General features: G+C 40.2%; 1 protein-coding gene across 5 annotated transcripts in view; it reads left to right on the forward strand.

Moving 5' to 3' along the window:
- Positions 1-21,945, forward strand: part of col13a1 (collagen, type XIII, alpha 1) — a 150,445-nt gene that overhangs the window by 122,305 nt on the left and 6,195 nt on the right. For 4 of the 5 annotated variants that reach the window (XM_030442339.1, XM_030442340.1, XM_030442341.1 and 1 more), the window contains 9 exons: positions 110-160; positions 982-1,008; positions 1,701-1,787; positions 3,549-3,584; positions 5,092-5,145; positions 5,311-5,364; positions 6,877-6,912; positions 11,361-11,447; positions 17,657-17,695. In XM_030442339.1, coding sequence (XP_030298199.1) covers positions 110-160; positions 982-1,008; positions 1,701-1,787; positions 3,549-3,584; positions 5,092-5,145; positions 5,311-5,364; positions 6,877-6,912; positions 11,361-11,447; positions 17,657-17,695 — 471 coding nt within the window. The remainder of the gene's footprint in view (positions 1-109; positions 161-981; positions 1,009-1,700; positions 1,788-3,548; positions 3,585-5,091; positions 5,146-5,310; positions 5,365-6,876; positions 6,913-11,360; positions 11,448-17,656; positions 17,696-21,945) is intronic. The other variant, XM_030442343.1, reaches the window with a different exon arrangement.

Raw genomic sequence — 21,945 nt, forward strand, 5'->3', positions numbered from 1 at the left:
GGTCTGACGAGTGCCCCTAATCGGAAATGAGAGCACAATATGTTTTATGAGTAATATTATCTGAATTAAAAACCTGTCTGTGTGTTTGTATGTGTGTGTGTGTATTTAGATCTATGGTCCTCCAGGGCCCCCAGGACCTCCAGGACCAGTCGGCCCAGCAGTGAGTCAAAAAAGCTATCCTAAATCCTAAATCTAAAAACGTCCTCATGCCAAAAATGCTCACACACCACCAAAACGTTTTCAGTTCATTTGGCTGATTAAGCCTCAGCCCAGGTTGAAGCTGGGCAGATTTATGTTTAGAATTACAGGATGTCTCCAAACTCAACTAATAAGCAAGTACAATATAGGTTTTAAATGTCACACTTTAGGATAGATGATAAGTTATGAGATCTAAGAAGAGGTCTAATAAGGTAAAATCAGCGAGAACCCTCAGTGTGTGGGGCCCTTCATACAGAAACTGTTGAAACTAAATTTGATATCAGCATCCAAAGCAACTGAACAACGTTAAGTTGTATATTTCTTACAGAACTAAGATTTGCCTGACTACTTACCAAAATAGCAAAACAGTCTGTTTTCTTCGCTCTACATTCAAAAACCACATGTGGTTTGGTTGAAATAAATCCTTAAGCAAATTGTAAAATATTCCAGCTATACATACAGTTTTTTACATTGGCTGCTGTCCAGCCTTGTTCACTGTTTTTAGCTGAGCTCAGTTGCCTGTGATGACTCCCTTCATGAACCTGTACCACAGTTCTGACAGACTCCTGTCAGCTAATAGGCCACTTATCTTCGTGGCTAACTGAACAAATTAGTTATGATATCTTGCCCCCTCCGCCTGATGTTTTGGCGCTACCTTCAAATTCTGGCCATGTTTTACAACTTACACCTTTAACTGATGCCCCACTCCTAGATGTGGCTCAAACATACCAAACTTGTATGTCTTCCAATAGGTCATTAATCCCACTTTTTTGTTCCATCCAGGGATCTCAAGGATTTTCAGGGCCAAAGGTAAGATATTATTTCCTGAAAATGATATCCACCATCTCCTTTATTAAATATGCCTCCATATATGCCTTTTCGCTTCTCCTTCCTCTCCCATTCATTCACTAGTGTCTGCACATTCCCTCACTCTCGCTCACCCACTCGCACCCTACGCACCTTACGCACACACACGTCACACACTGTCCTATTCCTGAAAGGAACAATGGCAGCTGCAGATGCAGGAGACCTATAGACAGAACTTGAACCCCCTCCTCTTTCACTGAAGTCGCCAGTGTGGAAGTATTTTGCCTTTCCAGTGAGTTATGTTGACAACGTTCGCGTTGTCGACAAAAAAGCCACAGTTTGCAAGCTCTGCAGAAACTAGATGGCAGGTTATTTTGTTGACTGGAGATATACGTTATTGTTACATTATGTTGCTAATAAATGTTTTAAATTTGACAATGTAGTGTGGTACATTGCTAACAAAGGTCAAATATTATATTGCATAAAAGTCTGGTCTAAAAATGGCATAGCAACCTGTGCTTTAAAAACAATAAATGTAAAAATAGAGAATCGAATAGCACCGTCACCTTAGAATCGAAAATGTAATCGAATCGAGGATTTGGAGAATCGTGACACCCCTAATATTTATATATACATCACAGCCATTCTGTGTATGAAAATGTTAGAATGGGATTTTTTTATTACTCTGTCTTTAGGGAGAGCCTGGCATAGGCATCAGAGGAGAAAAGGGAGCGACAGGTCAGAAGGGTGACAAGGGAGACAGAGGCCATCTTGGACTCCCTGTAAGTACTTCCTGTTTGTTTCAGAAATGTTTGTCTTCTATCTTCTAATTCTGTTTTATCCTGTTGTCAAGTTGTCTAACACAACCTTGAATATTTCCGTTTTTTTAATAACTGCTTCAGTACATAAATGTTAGTATTACACATTATTAGCACAAGGTACTTCCAGATTCTGTATTTGAACCCATTAGCGATAGTTAGCATTCAACCATTTTCTAACTAGCCTTAATTTTTGAATACATTCAGTGTGTTTCCCTTCCAGCCTTATTAATGTGTCCAAGGTGTGTGTTGATTTTTTAGAATCAATTTACGCCTTTCCTATCATAAAGCGTAATGCTATAACACTAATGTTAGCTGTTTGAATGCTGACTTAAGTTATTATGTAACAATGGCTAATGGGTTATCAAATATGTTAATGAAATATGGCCAGATATCCCTCCAAGTTTTTCTCTATCCATGGTCTTTGGGGTCGCCGATCAATTAGAAAGTGATTAAATCAGAACAATTTGTCAGATTACCTACATTCATACGACTTGCAGCCTAGAGGAGAGCAGCATGACATTATCACAGCATTCAAGCTTCTGAACCTAAGTGAGAGGAAAATGTGAATATGGTCTATAGTGTCAACCCCAGGTAAAACCCTTGACTTCTATGACACCATGTATTCATGAGTTTGTCTCTTAAGCTTTGAAATGCTTTCAAAGCACCAAGGTTTACAGAATGAGGTTGACTAAGGTAAAACCACTATAGGTACTCACATGATTGCCAAAGGTGTTACACCATAAATAGCAGGGTAACTACTCCTTTTATGTGTAGCTATTGATCACGTTGCTTGCTTTAATGTGTTGGTACAATAATACAATGACTGATGCAGTTGTTTTTTGATGAGGAGTGTCTCAGTCAGACCTTAAAGTGACAGCTAAATCCTTCCCTTAAAGTCCGCTGTTTTTTTCATGTTTTTTTCGAACTAGTCCTTTGAAATTACCTGATCTAACATCCTAGTGTGTGACATATCTTCTCACTCTGTGCCACAAGCTCCATTGTTGTCCAAATAACATCAATAAGCCATACTGTTGCATTGGCTGACATATTCCTAAATTACAATGAGCACAAATAATGTGTCCCACAAACATTCTCCTGCTGCCCCAAGTACTCGCTTAACCAAATGTGGATTCATCCACGGCTGAAAATAGCCCCACATACCTCCTGAGTGAGCAGCAGAGAGCATTTGTTTTATTAAATTCCTGAGCTGTTATAGATGAAACTATATATTTGTTAGATGTTTTTTGTTTATTTCTTCAGTAATAACCAGTGGGCTGAGGGCTGAGAGACACAGAGTAGAACAGTCTGCCATTATTAGAGATAGACCAACACATCAGTGGAGTTGGTCTTATCAAGGGAATTGTTGACAATAACTTAGAGAGAAACACCAGACTTACCATTTAAAAAGAGTTGAGTATGATGTGACGAAGTGTGAAAACACTCAAACTAGCACTGCTATGAAGATAACATGGCTGTAGACCTGATGTCATCATCTACATGACCAGTAGAAGTTACTCACAATTACTGTCACTCACTTTACCTCCACCTCCACCACTTTATCACCCCTCACTTGTCATCATCTGAATATGTTTTTATGTCACTTGAGTCACAGCTTCACTCAGCCCCCACCTCCCCATCCCAACCTCTCCTCACTCCCCCACCCCTACCCCCATCTTCCTCCCACCATCATCTCTGCTCTCTAACTATGTACACACTACACAGGGGGCTCATGGGTTAGACGGCAGACCGGGTCCAGTGGTGAGTGGTGCAAGTCCTGCTCCGGTCCCCTCACCCTTCTCCTCCTCTTCCTCCTCCTCCTCCACCCCTCTGCTACAGCTTGCTAATTGTCTGCCTTGTCTGCTTGTCATGTCAACTTGCTTTCCTGCTCCCATGCCTGTCTTGTCTCTTTTTCTTCCTGAAGCAGCTCTGTGAGGGCAGACCTGTTCGGGGTTGGGTTCTGAGGATGTAATGGCATTAAGAATCTACTTTGACACATGGCAAACACTGTACATGTATCACTCTTATGCCCCCATAGTTTATGATTAATTTAATATTCATAAATATGTTGTCATTGAAGAACGGATGTGTTTTCGTTGCTTTAGAATGAGCCTTTGATATTTGCAGTGGGAGCAGTCCTCTTTAACGCAGTCCACCATGTTGCACCACCATGTTTCTACAGCAGCCAAGATTGGACAAACCAAACATCGGCTCTGGGGCTGTCATGTTTCTCTTGTATTTAGTGGCCACCATAGGGAAGTTCGAGAGGTTGCGTTTGCAATCTGTAACTACACCGCTAAATGCCACTAAATCCTACACACTGTACCTTTAAAAGGCATGCATGGAAAAATGAATAAATAAATAAATAAATGGCACTCAGTAGAGCGCATGCCTTTGTCAAGGCACAACATTCCCTGCTCACTCACCACCACATAACTTCGCCTATCCTGCAATTTTAAAGAAGGTTGGAAAAAATTCCAGGACCCCAACCAAAAGTTAATGAGGTCATCAGCAAATAACTCAAAAATAGAAAGTAAAAAAAAAAAAAATGGCACAGTAGAACAGGCTGACTCTTTGTACGCTGATTCAATGAATGTCAATATGTCAATAATAATTGACAGCACAAACATGAGAATCCATGGCCACCCTGGATTTATAGTTGAAGGCTTTCTATTGCCTTAGACTAATAGTCATATTGTAATAGTTTATTATCTATCACACCACCTGTGGCCACATACTGTAATGGGTTTACTCCTCAGTCCTCAGTCCTGCCTCAACAGTTTCCTGCCTCCTGATCCTGTATCAGTAAAGGGTTGTCATTGCTAAGAACTGTCCAAAAGTAGCATGCAGGGATGCCCATTCTGCATGTTGACATTCCATACGGTGCACTCCGTACAGCCCTGTACATACTGGATATGCCTGAGATGCAAGGTCTTCCTCTCCAAGCCTGACTGCTGCTTGGACAGAGAACTGCAGCTGTTGACATCTGATTCATTTCCCTCCTTTTTAACAGTTTGGACAGTAGTTCAACAAGCTTGGTGTGTTAATGATGAAGGTGTCAGGACATAAACTTTTGTCCTGACACTCCAGATAAATTCAATAGAAGGTCAAAATGGTCCAAGAAATTATCTTGTGTGACATATCATAGCCACCATAAGGCTTGTTGATTTACTGATTTGAAGTATTTAATGAGGATATTTTCTCAAAAACGATTCTGTTTGAATCTGCCACCAGCTATTTGTTTTATTCTCATTTTTCTATTTTAAAGGGTCTAATAGGACCAGCAGGTGTGCCAGGGCCAGCAGGACCAAAGGGAGAGAGCGTGAGTGTCTGAATGCGTGTGTGTGTGTGTGTGTGTGCGTGTGCGAGCGACTGACTGTCTGACTGACTGTCTGACTGACTGACTGAGTGTGTTTCTGTTCCTATTGTAAAATACATATATAGTATCAGAAGGATATAGACTTTGGAATTGATGTCATCATTACAGGGTGAAAAGGGAGATGCAGGATCACCAGGACCAACTGGGCCTCAAGGGATCCCTGTGAGTCTGCAGTTCAATTTTTAATGTTCAACTCAGCAGGGAGCATTTCCTCTTCATCTACAACTGCATGATTATAAAGATGGGGAGCATTTAACCAGAGCGTTATTGAATGAACTGTTTTATCAAATGGAATATAATGAAAACCAGAAGAATTCCGTTTGTTTATGCTTGTCTGATTTGGAAAAGTGAAGCATGGTGTTGTTGTCAGACATGTTGGTTTCTCGTGGTTATAAGATTAATCAGAAAGATCAATCAGAAAGTAAACCAAAATACTTTGGCGAAAAGGATTATAGTTCATTGTCTATGACAGCAGCATGCACGCCAACCTCATGTGTTCTCATGGTTACTCTCTTCAGATGTCTGCTTGTCAATTCAGTTTGATTTAGCCACTGCAGAGTACTGAGCAATTTAAAGTGAAGCTCTCGCCAAAAAGCAACTGAGGATTGATTTGCGATTGATTATTAGTCATGTAAAAGCATATTTACGACGAAAGAGGCACTTTAAAGATTTACCTTACCGTTTTTGGGCAAGCTAATTTTCAATGGGCTGCAGGTGCACTTTTACGCTAGCATCAAAGTCTCTATTTTTAAAACACTAAGAAGGCTCGACACAATATGAAACTGTGCTCGTAGTATCACCAGGGTCTCTACACATGAACACGAGCATTGAGAGTATTGTTTGTTCTCTAGTGTCGATCCCCGAGTGCAACCTAACAGGCAGGAGAGTTATGGTGGACCGCTCCTCATGCCTGCCTGTTAGATCGCACTCGGGGATCGACACTTATGTCTGCCATGATGGCGGCGCGCCAGAGGTGCTGCTGCTAACGTAAGTTGTCCAAAAAACCTTCTTTTTCGTAAACTCTGTGTACACAAACAATGTTCTCAATGCTCGTGTTCATGTGTAGAGACCCTGGTGATACTAGTTTCATGTTGTGTCGAGCCTTCTTCTTAAAAATAGAGATTTTGATCTTTGTGTAAAGTGCCCCTGCACTACATTGAAAATTAGCTTGCCCAAAAAACGAAACTACGGTAAGTCTTAAAAGTGCCTCTTTCGTTGTAAATATGTTTTTACAGTATTTTACTTATGGAAGCCCCATAACAAAAAAATAAATAAATGTCCTGTGTCTATAATGAACCAACAGATAGAAAAAAAGGCGAAAAGGGTGTCAAAGAAAGGTAAAAAAAAAAAATGCCAGGATCATTTTGATTAGGATCAGGATTTTTTATTTTTTTTTGTCACATCGCTTTTAGTCACAAGAGGCTGTATGAGTAAAAGCGATCATTCACCTGCCAAACCTTTTCTACTCTCACAGATGGAAAATAAGTTAAATAAAAGAATGATTCACCTGGAAACACTTGTTTCATTATGTTTTTTACAGCCTAAGTGATCTGAATTAGGGCGCTTTTGTTTTTGCTCATGTCAATTTGAACATGGCCTATGGTGGTAAATGAGCATATTTCTCAAAGTGAGATAAACAAGTACACCATTGTTCTTTTTCATTTCTTCTTGCAGGGTTTAGTAGGACCACAAGGGCTCAAAGGGAACCGGGTAAGATACTAATTACAATGTTTTGCTAGTTTTAAAGTTAGCAAGACAAGGGACATAATTCTGGCTAGTAGACAGGTTTCATTTGTTGATCACACACAGACCAGGTCACTTCTATGCTTTTACTCATTAAATTCAGAGATTGAACTAAAACCTGTCTGAGTCTTCATGATTCATATTACAACAACGCAGGCTAGTATTTGCATCCACAAGAGGTCGCCTGAAGAGAGTTGTGACTTCAAAGAAGCTCTCAAGGAGGAGATGAGGATTAAAGAGCTGCATATGAATAAATCAGACACTCTCTTTGATATCATGCATTAGAATAAAAGCCAGATGAGTCAGATAGTTTGCTTTGATTTTCTTTTTTTTTTAAGATTCTGAATAATGTCTTCTGCATTTCTGAGGCCAATGTATTTGTTTTGCAGTGGCTCTGTTTTGAAACTGAGTGTCATAGATGCATATTAGAATAGACTTTAATCCATCAAAACACATCAATCATTTTTGTGTCAAAGAAAAAAAGATGTAAATGTCGATACTGGAGACAGCCTCCAGGAGCACAGATTGTCTTGTCTGTAACATCATAATGTGGTTTCCTTTTGAAACTGAGATGGATATCAGTCTCATGTCTGTGCCTTCCAACAGTTGTAATCAGTACTTTTATAACAACAAACCAAATCAGTACGTGTACGTGTGAAAGTTGTTGCTTCACTAAGAATTATCAAATTCCTCTTAGCTCTACAGAGACAACACATACACTTTATTGTTGGTTCAATGTGTCTGCCCTCATAGCCAAGCTTCCAGTAGCAGCAGCAGGCAGCTTTTTCTTGTAAAGAAAAAAGTTCTTGAACCCATTGTACACTACTTGTCCAGCATCAAATAGCAGACAGACAAGGTCAGCAACTACCTGATGAACATAGTGGCACATTTAGTAGGTAAAGAGAAAGATATATATCTTAGTAGTTGGTAGAGAGCTAAAAGGAGAGTGGAACTCATCACCAGAATTTAAAAGATGATAATGGGTGCGTTACTATAGAGCCACTCCAATGCACTCTGTCCCAAACACGACCGTTTGTAAATCCAGAGTGCTGTTGAAATAAACACTGTCGGAGCTCTGTGAGGGCACAGAGCACAAAGAGCAGCCAATGTTTCATGAAATGGCAGTCGTGGCTGAATGAAAAAACTGTGGACTGATCGATGGTTTAACACGAATAATTAACACAAATGAACGCACTCTTAAAACAATTGGCACAGTGCTATAAACATGACTTACCACTTACACGAACATGGTAGACTGGGAAGAACGTATGGTGCGTCATTCCCTTAAAGGTAACCACATATGTAGTTTAAAGTGACAGAACATTAGGCCCATATAGACATATCAACTACAGTGGCAAGGTGGAACATTATTAACCGTGCTGCAGCTGCTAGCAGCCTGCCTGGTTTGTTGTTACAGTAGTATGTCTCATCATCTCAATCATTGTCATTCTCCTAGCTGGAAAAAAAAAAGCACACCAGTTTTTGACAGTTGACCTATTTGTTAATTCATACAAAAAAACAAACTCACTCAATAGACCACCAAAATAATCAGATATTGTAGGTTTAAGTACAGAGCTCGAGTCAAGCCTTGCTTGACATAAAGATTAAAATGGGGGTAATCAGCTAGGCTGGTGGTGTCCAAAGTCTTAAATTCACAAATAAACACTTTTTATAAACACTGTTCTAGCAATCTATAGAAATGTACAAACTCCAGTTTGCAGGGGGTGTTACCTGCTAGAACTAATGGATAAATTGATAAAAGTTTGGTATCATTGTTCCTATACAAAGAACAATAATAGTAGCTCACTGTCTATACTGTGAAGACCTGGGCGAATGGATAAACTGCTTCTTTTTTTCCTTTTTTCTTTTTTACATCTGACAGCATCTGTTTCCAGTTTTTATGCTAAGCTAGGCTAACCACATCCTAAATACAGATCTGAACTCTCCACATAAAAGGTACAGAAGCCTATTGCTGGCAAACAAGTAGAGAAAAATAAATGTTATTTTTGTGGCAGCAATAGGCTTCCATGAAAATGAGATTGATATCCATGATCTTTCTCTTTGAAATAAACCAAGCTATTTATTTCCCAAAATGTTGAACAATTCCTTTAGTTGACACTGAAAATCAAAACAGCCCTACAAAACAATAAAGACTATATTTAATCTGCGGGTTCCAGTGTAACAGAGAATCTGTTTCCAATGCCCACATACCCTCCCTCTAAGAGAATGTTTCTGTTTCCTTCCCATTAACATGTGACTCTTTTAATATCTCCACTCCCTTCTTTTTAAGTTTTCACATTTCATAAGGTCTTTCAACATATTCAACTGGTGAACAAATCCACCTCTGATCAACAGACTTGAATGTGACTGACCAGTTGAAGGTGTTGAAGACAAAGCTATGTTATAGTGTTGGTGTTTTTACTCTTTGTCCTGTCTTCCTTTGTTTCCACAGGTCTTCCTATCCCCTTTTACTTCCCTCCACTTTGCTCTGTGGCCCGTGGCTGTTTTTATTGCCAGGGCTGCCCTCTCTCCCTCTCACAAACCTTGGCCTCCTGCTCTTCCTCTTCCTCCTGCATTCTAATGTAGTCCTGAGTTAATCTTCTTTTTCTTACACCTCCTCTTTACTTCTCCTACTCCTTAACAATACCTCTACCTTACAAGCACTCATGTACCCCCTCCAACCCCTGACCCCCCTGACCTATAAACTAAATTGGCAAGCAGTGCTCTCCCATCACTGTGAACATGTATGCTACATTTTAAACACAACAAATGTTGCATGTTTCTAAGACAATCATTTTAAAGACAGTTTAAATTTTCTTAAAGTGAAAAGTCTGAAACTGTCAACATGTGATCATTTGCAAATCATTTCAAGACCACCAACAGGGCAAACTATTGAAAGCTCATGCAGTCGGACTGCATGAACCCACATAATTTCTCAATATGAGCCTCTGTAACTAGCAACACTCACAGCCGGGCGTTTACATTTCAGTCACAAAAGCCTTAAAGCTGTTGAAAGTCTAAAATATGAAAAGGTGATGCTAAGGCAGCACTGGGAGAACTGTGTCAGACAGCCTCCTATTGTTCTCATTATGATGTCATTTCTTTATTTGATCCTTAAAGCCTTCTTGGTGATCAGATTTTCTATTTGTACTTGGATAAAGCTAGTGGTCTAGCATTATGGTGTAATCTGAATACAACTTACAAAGTACTCCACTGATTTAGCGGTTCTGTAACCCTGTCAGGCATCGCGGTCAACAGCTCAAGGTCAAGAGGTTTGATGTTCCAGAGATGTTGGGCCCTAATTAAACCGTCATGGTCTAATGTGCATGGCCCAAGCACATTTAGAGCGATGATGAGCCTGTGTCTGACACATTTCTGTCAAAATTAACAACTCAGTTTGACTGCAGATAAGTAGCAGGAGTCCCTCATCGCAGTCTGTGGATTGACCTAACTGGACCATACAAATGATCATTTTGATTAAAAGCGGATCAGATTAAGAGATTATTAATTAGATTACCTGCAGTGATTTACTTTGACTTGAGACCAGCTTTTTATTGGTCAATGGCACAATCATTTTCTACTGCCTCAAAATTGCAATGTGCCAACAAAGCACCTCATTTTAAAGCCTACATGCCCAGGGGTGCACAGATGAGGTACATGTGCTAATTACACAACGTGGGTGCTGCGTCCCAATACTAGAACCATAAGTAATAACAGCTCAGGTCACCTAAGCTTTTTTAACAAGATTAAGGGATTGTTGATTAAGAAAAACCACAACTGATTGTAGAAAACAAGAAAACGAACTGCAGTCTGTCATGTCACAAGCCAATCATTTGTCAGTCCATTTATCTTCTTTGAGCATTTTGAAATATTAAGACAATGCTCAATGGTCCCTGTAGTTGCATTCAGATCTTTTAATGCAGTTGTAGGGATGATTCAGCTTAAATAATTTCAATGCCAAGGGGTCCTTCTTCCACTTCACTACAACGTTTTTCTTTTTCTTCTAACCGTTCAGTAGATAATCGTATCGTACAATATTGGTGTGCATGTAACAGCCTTCTCACTTGCAAGTCCTCTAAGATTTACTGTCTCAGTAGGTGGTCATTGATAAAAAGCTTGAATGAAACCTGCTCACCAACCAACAGCACTGGCTTTAATCTCCCTTCCCTAACTCCATCTATTTACCTCCCCTTTTTACTAAATGACATGACAAAATCATATCGTCTTTTGAAATTAGCAAAAGTTACACCAAACACATTAATTAATTAAACAATTAATATTCCTTATATTGCCTAAAGTACACTTATTTTTGAAAACCTGACAGATGAAACCTGAAAAATCAGAAAAACATTTGCTTCACGTGTGGATTAATGAGGAGGTCTAAAGTTTGTCTTTTAATACACTGTTGTTTGCAGGGAGAGAGGGGCAAGAAAGGCAACAGGGGGGCCAAAGGGGATAAGGGAGACCAAGGAGCACCTGGATTAGATGCCCCTTGTCCGTTGGTATGTCAGTAGTCCGATGTGTAACCAAGAGGCAAAGGGAAGGAGCACTATCTTAGAATGCAACCTAGAGCTTCAGTTTTTCTGAAGAGTTATTTTCAGTTGTCAGCTTCCTTTTGGCTCTTGGTATTCAGTGGTTCTAATCAACCTCAGGGAGGGTTTGGTTCAAGGGTCCAATGCAACCTGTCATACATAGAGGCAAATGTGATTGACTTGGTAAGACTCTAATCTGATGATTTGGTCCATTAAAAACATGTTTGATAGAAAAGGTTGTAGTAAAACAATGAAATAGATTTATCAGATGAAAAAAATGACTTGAATGGACCCCAGACCACAACACTGCCTGAGGAACCTCTTTTTTTCCATTAGACAGACAGGAACCAGGTAGCCAATGCTGATGACTATCAACACATAAGTATGATGTCTCGATTTCAGCCTCCATCCTTCAGCTCTGCAAATGTGCCCTACATGTTAGGGAACACAGAAAGGAGGCAGCTTGGAGATAATCAAACACAAAGAGCAATGACACAAATCCAGACTTGACCTTAGCTGAGCCCAATATTACACAAAACAATAACACAAACCTGTTTTGAAACCCAATAGTTTGTTGGGGTTTGGGTTGACAGCAGAACTCTAAGTTTGACCCATTCCTATAGAGTATTGCCCTATACATTATCAAAAAAAAAAAAAAACTATTCGCTGTCCCATTCTGTACCTGAAAGCTCACTTCAGTGAGCCCAATTCCTGTCAGTCCCAGGTTGCCTGCATGTTAAGGAAACCTGCATCCAGTCTCCCAGTGGACACAAGTGGAGATCTTCCTGCCATCAAGCAGTGGAGAACAAACACTCCTCTGCTGAATATAAGCTGCAAAACTGGTTTTTCAATGGTTGATTTCACAAACAGGGTTTCCGAGGCTTTAAAGGGGAGAAAGGTGAACCAGGCTTGCCAGGCCTGGATGGGCTGGATGCCCCTTGCCCTGTGGTATGCTCTCTCTTTCCCTTCCTTTCTCCTAGCATGCCTCTATTAATATCTAACCACAGCTCTAACCATGCATTCAGATATTGCACTACAAAATTGCATGTTTTCATTTAAATTAAAATCTACTTACTGTAGTTTACTTATCTAGCCAACTTTTCAACTGACTTCCATTTGAACTAACATGAACAAATCTTTCATCTGAACACGAAAACCTGTTTTAATTCTGCCTTTCCATCACAGATGCAAAAACTTTCTATGTTTTAGCTCACATGCAGATCAATGACTGTAAGTAATACCAGCAATAACATAACCAGAATTAATCTTAAATTTAAAGTCTTGAAACTGTTATGCTAAACCATACTAAAGCCTGTCTTGATAGTCCCTTTTGTACTACATCATCTCCTGCATGTAGCACCATTGTTTTCCATCCTAAAGGCAACAGAATACCACAGGTTTTGAAAAACAGTTTTATGTATTTGGCAAAGCCAGCCAGATTTCTGGGATTTTCAGGGAAAGCAACATTGCAGCATTGTTATTTTAAAAAGGTAACCTAAAGACCATATCCACAACCGTTGCCATTCTCTGATGTCACACTCAGCATGGGAAGCTCAAATACTGCTGTTTTTCCAGAATTGCTATTATAATTTAATCGCTTCCCAATTGATCAGCCACCTGAAAGATGATGGATAGTGATGGATGGATATTGGGCCATATTTCAAAAGACATTTTTGATAATTTTAAATTTAAATGTATAAAATGCACATTTTGCCTCATGTACATACAATGCACATAACGTATTATCCTTTCTATATTTTTTTTTATTTTATTTATTTTATCTTTTCTCTCTTATTCAAATCTTTTTTTTTGTATTTCTTTAGTATTCTAAGTCCTGTACTTACTGTATGTCTGTCCACCTGCTATTGTAACAAGTAAATTTCCCTGATGTGGGATAAATAAATGTCTAAAGTCTAAGTCTAAGTCTAAAGTATAGCCCATAAGCTACTGTTAGCATTCAAGTACCTCCTAACTAACATTACCATTTATTTGCATCCAGTGCTTTTCACTTGAAGGTTTAAACAAATCATTCCAAGATGTGTGTGTATATTTTAGAATTAATTTTCAATTTTTTCCAATTTCCGTTTTTTAAATGGTAATGTTATCCAGGTTGATCGCTTACATAGCTGTTGTCAAAAGGAAGCAACATGCTAGTAATGCTAGTAAATGTGTTGTTTTACTTTGAAATGTGTTCCAATATCCTTCCAGATCCATGTCTTTCAGTTGATGATCAAGCAGAGATCAGTGACATAATAATAATTTGTCTATTCTCCATGTTTATAAACCTGGGACACAGATCTTCCTTCCCTGATTGTGACATCAGAGGAAAATGGCCGCTGTGTGAAGCTGATCAGTTTTGGTTACTGATTTTGTCTCCACTGCTCTCTGCCTGCTCTAGGAATAACTTTGTATGATCAAATGTTCCAGGCACTATAAGGAGTTGTTAATGACTGCTTTGGTTTGGTAAAGTATTAGTACTGAATTTCCCACAAAAAAACCTTGATCTGCTTATTGGCCCAACATTAATCAGGTTACGTGCAGTCAATATTCAGGACATCTCCAGAGTTTGTGAAATGTAGTGTAATGGATTTTACATAGTTCAAGTCGCTATTGAAAGGTACCTTTATCATCGTTCATAAATCTGGTACAAAAATGTCTCTTTAATCTAAGACTATGTCTTCAAATTTTAGCAAATTAACATGTCTTTGGGAATCAAATCATGAAACCTTGGCATAATCAATAAAACAAATAAAATCATGTTGGGAATTATATAAATATATAAGCACAAAATTGACAACCTGTTAAAGACAGAAGAGTCTAACCCCTAACCCTAAAACAGCATTTGCAGGTACCTTTTGTCTTCAAAGACAAGGATAAACATGTAAAAAACTTATTTCCAATTAGGCTGTTAAACTTTTCACAGTCTGCCTTTCCCAGGAACAGTGAAACTTCAGACAGCATTGGAGGAACAGTGCTCTCCTCCTGTTGTGTGGCATAAAGTACAGCCAATGTGTCATAAAGCAATCTCTCTCTACAAATATACTGCCAAATCCACCTCAGCTGGCTCCTCTCGATGTATAGGACCAGCGGCTCTACTCCGAACTCCTCCCGGGTGACAGAGCTCCTCACTCTGGGCTCTATCTTGCACCAAGCGCAATTGACTTTGTACACTGGCGCTTGTGTAATTCCTATTTTGCATTCGGCGCACATTGGTATTTTCCCTCCACAGATGCATGTGCCGCCGGGAGGCATTTGCGCTCCATCTACAAGGAAGCAGTTCCCGTTTTTGCAAACCATAAAAAAAAAAGTTGAAAAGATTTAAACAGAAGAACTAATTCTTTTTCCCTCTGATATGCGATGCGCCCGCCGTAGCCGCGAGGGTCTGGGAGTGGCAATGCGCGATGTGCTCCTAGTGGAGCGAGTGGACGGGGATGGAGTTGGGGGAGGAGGAGGAAGGAGGAAGGGGCACAACAGGAGCAGGTGGTGCGTTTGGAGACTTGAGGCGAAACGCCTGAGAGGCCGCAGCAACATCGCCACCCGGTCAAGACGGGCATTAATACCTTGCCGCATCCCGGACAGTGCGGTCCGGTCTGACAATGCTGCCATGGCGTGTAGCGGGTCTGGATCCTCTGCACCTTGGTGTTTGCGCTGCTCCATCATCAGCTGGCCGTTGCGCACTGCTCGGCCCGTGCGCACTGCTCCCAAGGCCCGGTGCGATGTCCTGGGGATGCCAGCCGTAGAAACAATTGTGGCAATTTCCTCCCACGCCCGTTTAACCAAAGCTAATTTGGATAGATTTCTCCCATCCCCATACAAGGCCACTTCTAGGTCTTTTACAGCCCTGACGAGAACGTCAGTCTCCTCGGCTGTGAACCGCTCCTAGCGTGCGCCTGGCAAATTCGCCATTATAATAGCAATCTGCCATGGAACAAGCGCGCCTGCTTTTAAAGGGAATGTGAGATGACGTTCTGATTGGTTTATTGCACGTTACGCCCAAACCACACCTATGACTAATGTAGCTACTTCAGACCAACCCATTTTAGATTTGCGTCGGGCGCAAGAGTCATTTATCCCGCCGGCATAATAGCAACAGCGCCTGAGATCTGCCCACAAAGCTACTTGCGTTTTGCGTTTGATACTTGCGTTTCAGATCGTTAAGATAGAGCCCTCTATCTCTAAGGGAGCGCCCCGCCACCCTGTGAAGGAAACTCATTTTGGCCGCTTGTATCCGGGATCTTATTCTTTCGGCCATTACCCAAAGTTCATGACCATAGGTGAGGGTAGGAAGGTAGATTGACTGGTAAATCAAGAGCTTTGCCTTTCAGCTCAGGTCTTTCTTCACCATGACAGACCGATACAACAACTGCATTACTGCGGCCACTGCACCCATCCGCCTGTCAATCTCACGCTCCATCCTTCCCTCACTCGTGAACAAGACCCCAAGACACTTAAACTCCTCCACTTGAGGCAGGAGCTCTCCCTCAACCCAGAGTGAGCAAGCCACCTTTTTCCGGTCGAGAACCATGGCCTCGGACTTGGAGGTGCTGATTCTCATCCCAGCTGCTTCACACTCTGCTGCAAACCGCCCAAGGACATGCTGGAGGTCGTGGCTCAAAGGAGCCAACAAGACCACATCATCTGCAAAAAGCACAGATGAGATCCAGTGGCTCCCAAACCAGAGCCCCCTTGGCCCATGGCTGCGCCTAGAAATTCTGTCCATAAAAATAATGAACAGAACCGGTGACAAAGGGCAGCCCTGCCGGAGTCCAACATGCACTGGGAACAGGTCTAACTTACTGCCGGCAATGCAAACCAAGCTCCTGCTCCGTTCGTACAGGGACCGTACGGCCCTAAGCAGAGGGCCTCCGACCCCATACTCCCGAACACCTCCCACAGAATGCCACGTCCGAGGGACATGGACGAACGCCTTCTCCAATTTCACGAAATACATGTGGACTGGTTGGGCAAACTCCCATGAACCCTCAAGCACCCCGCGGAGGGTATAGAGCTGGTCCGGTGTTCCACAGCCAAGACGAAAACTGCGTTGTTCCTCCTGAATCCGAGGTTCGACTATTGGCCGAATTCTCCTCTCCAGTACCCTGGAATATACAATCCCAGGGAGGCTGAGGAGGGTGATCCCCCGACAGTTGGAACACACCCTCCAGTCCCTCTTTTTGAATAGAGGAACCACAACCCTGGTCTGCCAGTCAAGAGGCACTGTCCCCGACTGCCACATAATGCTGCAGAGACGTGTCAGCCAAGACAGCCCCACAACATCCATAGACTTGAGGTACTCAGGGCGGATCTCATCCACCCCCAGTGTCGTGCCACTGAGGAGCTTCCAAAATACCTCAGTGACTTCGGCTTGAGTGATGGATAAATCAACCTCGGATTCCACATCCTCTGCTTCCTCTGTGGAAGGCGTGTCAGTGGGTCAGCATCTGAAAGCGTTCATATTTGACGAGTTGGGAATGAAACTCAAAAATCTTCTGTCTAACCAACAGGGGTTTTTAAATAAAGTGTAGAGCAAAGTTGGGACAAGCATCAATCATAGTGAAGATTTCTTCTGATAATATCATTCATGTTCTTTAAAGGAACAGTTCACCCCAAAACAACAAATGAACAGTTAAAAGCCTGTTTATGTATGCATTCACCCATTAAGCTTATAAATGCTCTGGTCCATGTTTGGACATTCTGAACATGTTCATGGCTAGATGTGAAATTCCTGGGTTGACTTATCAAGTAAAAAACCACCTTCATGTGAATGCTTAGCATGACTAAAGTCACTGAAGATTTCAATGTAAGAAACACATTTATGGAATATGTGGTACAATCATGAATACTCTGGTTCTAACACACTCAGCATGAAATGCAGTACTGAGTATTAAAACCCTGAAGTATGATTAGATGAGAACCTCTAGCACATAACTTAGAAATATTTAGAGTTGAACTGAATATAAACTGGCATTTAGACACAGACCCGTGCAGAAATGAAAGAAGAATTCTACTTCCAGAACCCTGATAACTCCCACACATTGCTACTCTATGAAACTAAGTTCAACTGTTTTGTAATTGTATTATACAGTACCTTGTATGCCCTGTATGTTTGCATGATAATATTGCTCATCTCTGCCAGTGTACAGTATTCTTAACTTTACATTGTTTTTTTCTGTTTCCAGGGAGATGACGGTTTACCTGTACCAGGATGTTGGAATAAAGTAAGTTGGACAGTTTGCAACCGTGTTGTTTTGTCGCTCTGCAGCAGCTCACAAACAGTATGCTAACTTCACCATGAACATGTTTGAACTAACGTTTGATATTTTGCTTTCTACTTTCAGTGACGATAACTTTGGAATGGCTTGTGTGATTGTACATAGGATATTTATTTTTTTTGTTTTAATATTTTTTAACTTTTCCCTATTCTGTTATACATGAAAGAAATTGAAAAAATATCCTAAAAAAAGACATGGCAAAATATTTGTACAGATTGTTTATTTTAATACATATGATATTGTTTATGTATTGGATTTTTATACCTTTACGTTATTTCAATATGATCGATTAAGTAAAATTATAATGTGGCTACTTATGCATGATATTTGTGCATAATGTGAAGTGAATAATGCTTATTAACTTATTGTAAAATGTTGTTTGGTTCTGTTGTGATAGACCATGCTGCACTGAGTTGTGGGGCTGGAAAGATTGTGTGTTAGCATTTGGAAAGTTTTAGTTGATCTCTCCTCATTGTGATACAGAGTCTGTCTTAAAAACAAACATCTTACATACACTGCATATACACTTGTTGTAATTACACAGTGAGTGAAAGTCTTCCCATTTTTGCTCATATTGCTTATATTGTACCAATGAACATGCAGACGTAAAATATGGAAATCAGGGCTGTCACCAGAGTCAGAGAGTGAGAGTCCTCTCACTGTCAAAAATCCTGCATCAGTCTCTCGTCTCATAGTTTCAGTTTCTGACAGTGTTGGTGGTTGTTGGGAAGCCAGAGAGCAATGATGTCCTGTTTTTTGCACTAGGAACTCTAGTTGAGGGAGGGGTCTTAAAGAGATGGCACAGAGGCGATACATTATTACGCATTAGTTATTACACTATGCACTCAACATCTTTTTAACTAATGAGCAGGTTTATTGGTTATTTCATTAAATGCTATTACGATATCAATTTTTGAGGCAAATAATAATAATAGATGATGTTTCTTAAACTGGCACCAGACAAGTTTTTTGCTTTAATGTTGCATTATTAGGTAAATGTTGATTCCACAATTTCATAACTCTTGATGATCCCATCAGCGTTTTGATGAGTTCCCTATAAACCTAGCTTTCACTATGCTATTCTTTCAGCCACCGGGTACAAAATCTCCCAGTAAAATGAAGGCTGACTGCCGATCCAGTAAGGCTTGGCAGCCTGGCTCTATCTCTATCTGCTTTCACGTCTTCATTACAGACTCAGTTAGTGAGTAAAATCAGATGTTGTCCTGTGCTGTTTGTAGTCATTAATATGTGAAAAACAGAAACGACCTGAAGTCACTGCAACAGTGGTGCCATCAGTTTTACCACTTGGAAACACTAGGTGAGCAGGGAATTTGCTCCCAGTTTTTTGGGGGCTTCCAGATTTCTGGTTTAAAATGCCAATAAAGTCAATAATTTCCCTGGAGTTTACAGAAACAGTAGGCAGATTGCTTTACATAAACATCATCATGACTTCATTTGGCGACTTTTAGTGACTTTTGGAGCTAGTCCTAGCTACTTTCAATGGAAAAGAGTTGGCAACACTGGGCAAGCCACTGACTGCACTTCAAGATTGTATTTCAACATCTATAAGGGTGAAACCCCTAAGATAATTTGAACAGGGGGTTGTGGGGTTCAACATTTGTAAGTATGACACCGTATTTAAGGTAACAAAAAACTGATATCAAGTATGAATAAGTATTTGAAACCAAAATATGACGTTTTCTTATCCTTAACCAAGTGGTTTTCCTGCCTAAGCCTAACCAAAGCATAAGCTCAGTGTTGTCAGAGCACAAAATAGAGAACTGAATGAAGGAAATGTGAAGTTGCAACGTATCAGTGATTTTGCGATAATACAGATTGCCATGATTTAATTCCTGTGATTCATTTGTCTGGATACTCCATGTATGATCTCTAGTGCCACTCTCAGGACAAACCTAAACTGTAAAAGCTTGGCAGTCGGGTGTTTTATCTATCTCAAGTTGGGTGACTATTGCTGTCATCATGGTCTGCCAGACGGCTATTGCTTTTTTAATGTTTATGCCAGTAACATTCATGTTGGACTGAAGCTTCTCACAAGGCATTATTTCTAAAGCACACCATGTCAAATGGTGTGTTAATCATTCATTGTGGGACAGCCCCTAATGTAGCCTCTGTTGATGTTCATAAAGAGTTAAGTAGACAATCACAGTTTGCTCAACATCTTCAAAGCCAGACACTTGTGTGCTGGAGGAGGGTTTCAACCAAGATCTTCTCATCATTTGAAGCTTTGAAGTTCATGCATGAAGGGTCCTGAAAACTAAACAGCTTTATGTTTAGCTTCTTGTGTATTACTTCTGCTTAAGTTAATTGTAAATAGTTTTGCCAAATGTTATGGGCAGTTTCTCCCTGCTTTATGGTTTTCAGGCTCTTTGTCTAAACTGTAGTGTTTGTAGATTCTTCGTCTGGCTACTAAACATAGGCACAGTACACAGCCCACGTTGTTGGATGGAAACATTGCTGCTCACTTTCACGGCATGTGGCTGTAATCATCACATTGCCTCATCCATTTATGAAGGAAGCTTTAATGTGCTTGGAATATGGAGATCATTTTTGAATCAAGAACTTAAGGACACTTTATCTACAAGCATTAGCTTGTACATGTAGCTGTGCTCATTAAGATAACCTTGTTAACTCTGACTCAGTATTGAAGAAATTGATGAACAGGATGGTAGAGTGGAGCTCGGTCCAGTATATGCTGCTGCTCTTTGACAAAGCTTTATGTGTGTTTTCCTTTGCCTGGATTTGATGTCGCCATGAGAGATTTTTACTGGATCCTTGCCAGCAATAAAGTTTTCATTGTGTCCTTTCTCTGCACAGTACCTCACATTTACTCATCACTAGCTGGCCCTCATCTTTCTGTCATATTGATCGCTCATGTCCAAATGTGTTCTGAAATGTTCAAAATGTTGATTGTGTACAAATAGACAATCATAATTAAATAAAATTTTCTGACAATTTTGGCTTTCTTCTCAAAAAAGTCTCATAAATGGAGGCCGTAGAGTGACACCTGATATATCACAGAGATTCTTTCTGTTATTAATTTTTGTTTAATATACTGTGTTGCAGAAACAGTTGTCACATTATGTTGAAAAGTAGTGTGGACGTAAGTGATGAGATGTAAAAACATCTTTTAATGGTCTGATTTGAGGCAATATCGGGGGGATCTTGTGTTAATTATGAAGACATTTTTATCGCAGCTTTATAAGATAAGTTAAATGGTACAGAAACAAAGTTCATAAGTCAAGTTCACTTCCATACCATAGGTCATTATCTCATTATGAAGGCCTACTGCAGGTTTTTCATTTATTATTAAGTTTGCTTTTAAAAAGTGATGGAGATAAAATCTGCCATTTCAAAAAGTGATCGTGAATCATATATGCTCTCATGAGGGTTACACCAGCATTCTTAGTTTCAAACTGATGTTAGTTGGACATTCAAATGTGCAACAATAACTGATGAAACATGAATTATGTTGTTCCTGTGCTGTTTCTAAACTATTTTCTCAGCACTTAATGAATATGGTCAATTGAGGAGGAAAGGAGACCCATTTCCTCAGTTATTCTCAACTGTGTGAGACCTACAAAATAGTTTTGAGGACATGCCTATAATTAATCTGTGATTCATGATGTGCCTGGTTTAGTTTACTCAGTGTGCAGCTGTAACCCCACCTACCTCCGGTGACACAGGAAAGGAGTCCTCTTGGTTCTTAATGATATTCTAAAAAAAAGGCAAATGTGTATTGGTTTAAAAAAACAGAAGCAACAATAATCAGTTTAGATGGAAATGCTTGTACTTCCTGGATGAAGTCCAAAGAGTAAATAGCTCCACACACAGAAGTTTTCTCTACCTGTCATTACACCTCATCATGTCTGTACATGGCTTTGGTCACTTATATTGGTTTGCAGATTGTCTCTGAAGAATGTTAAACGTCACTCATTTAAAGATTAATTTGTGTGTGCTTTACAGCATGGAGTGCAATACTTGACTTTGTTTGAGCTTTCTAATGAGATTCAACAGTATATTTGTGGTTGGAGGACAGTATCAAAAGGAAATATCCCTCCACATACAACTGCTGCAATGATGTCCTGTACAGAGTCCTATTTTTGTTGGATGGGCCATAATCATCAAAAAAATAGAAACACAAATCTCATATCATCCTCATGACTCGTTCACCAGCA

Source organism: Sparus aurata, chromosome 15, assembly GCF_900880675.1.
Source record: "Sparus aurata chromosome 15, fSpaAur1.1, whole genome shotgun sequence".
NCBI classification, from domain to species: domain Eukaryota; kingdom Metazoa; phylum Chordata; class Actinopteri; order Spariformes; family Sparidae; genus Sparus; species Sparus aurata.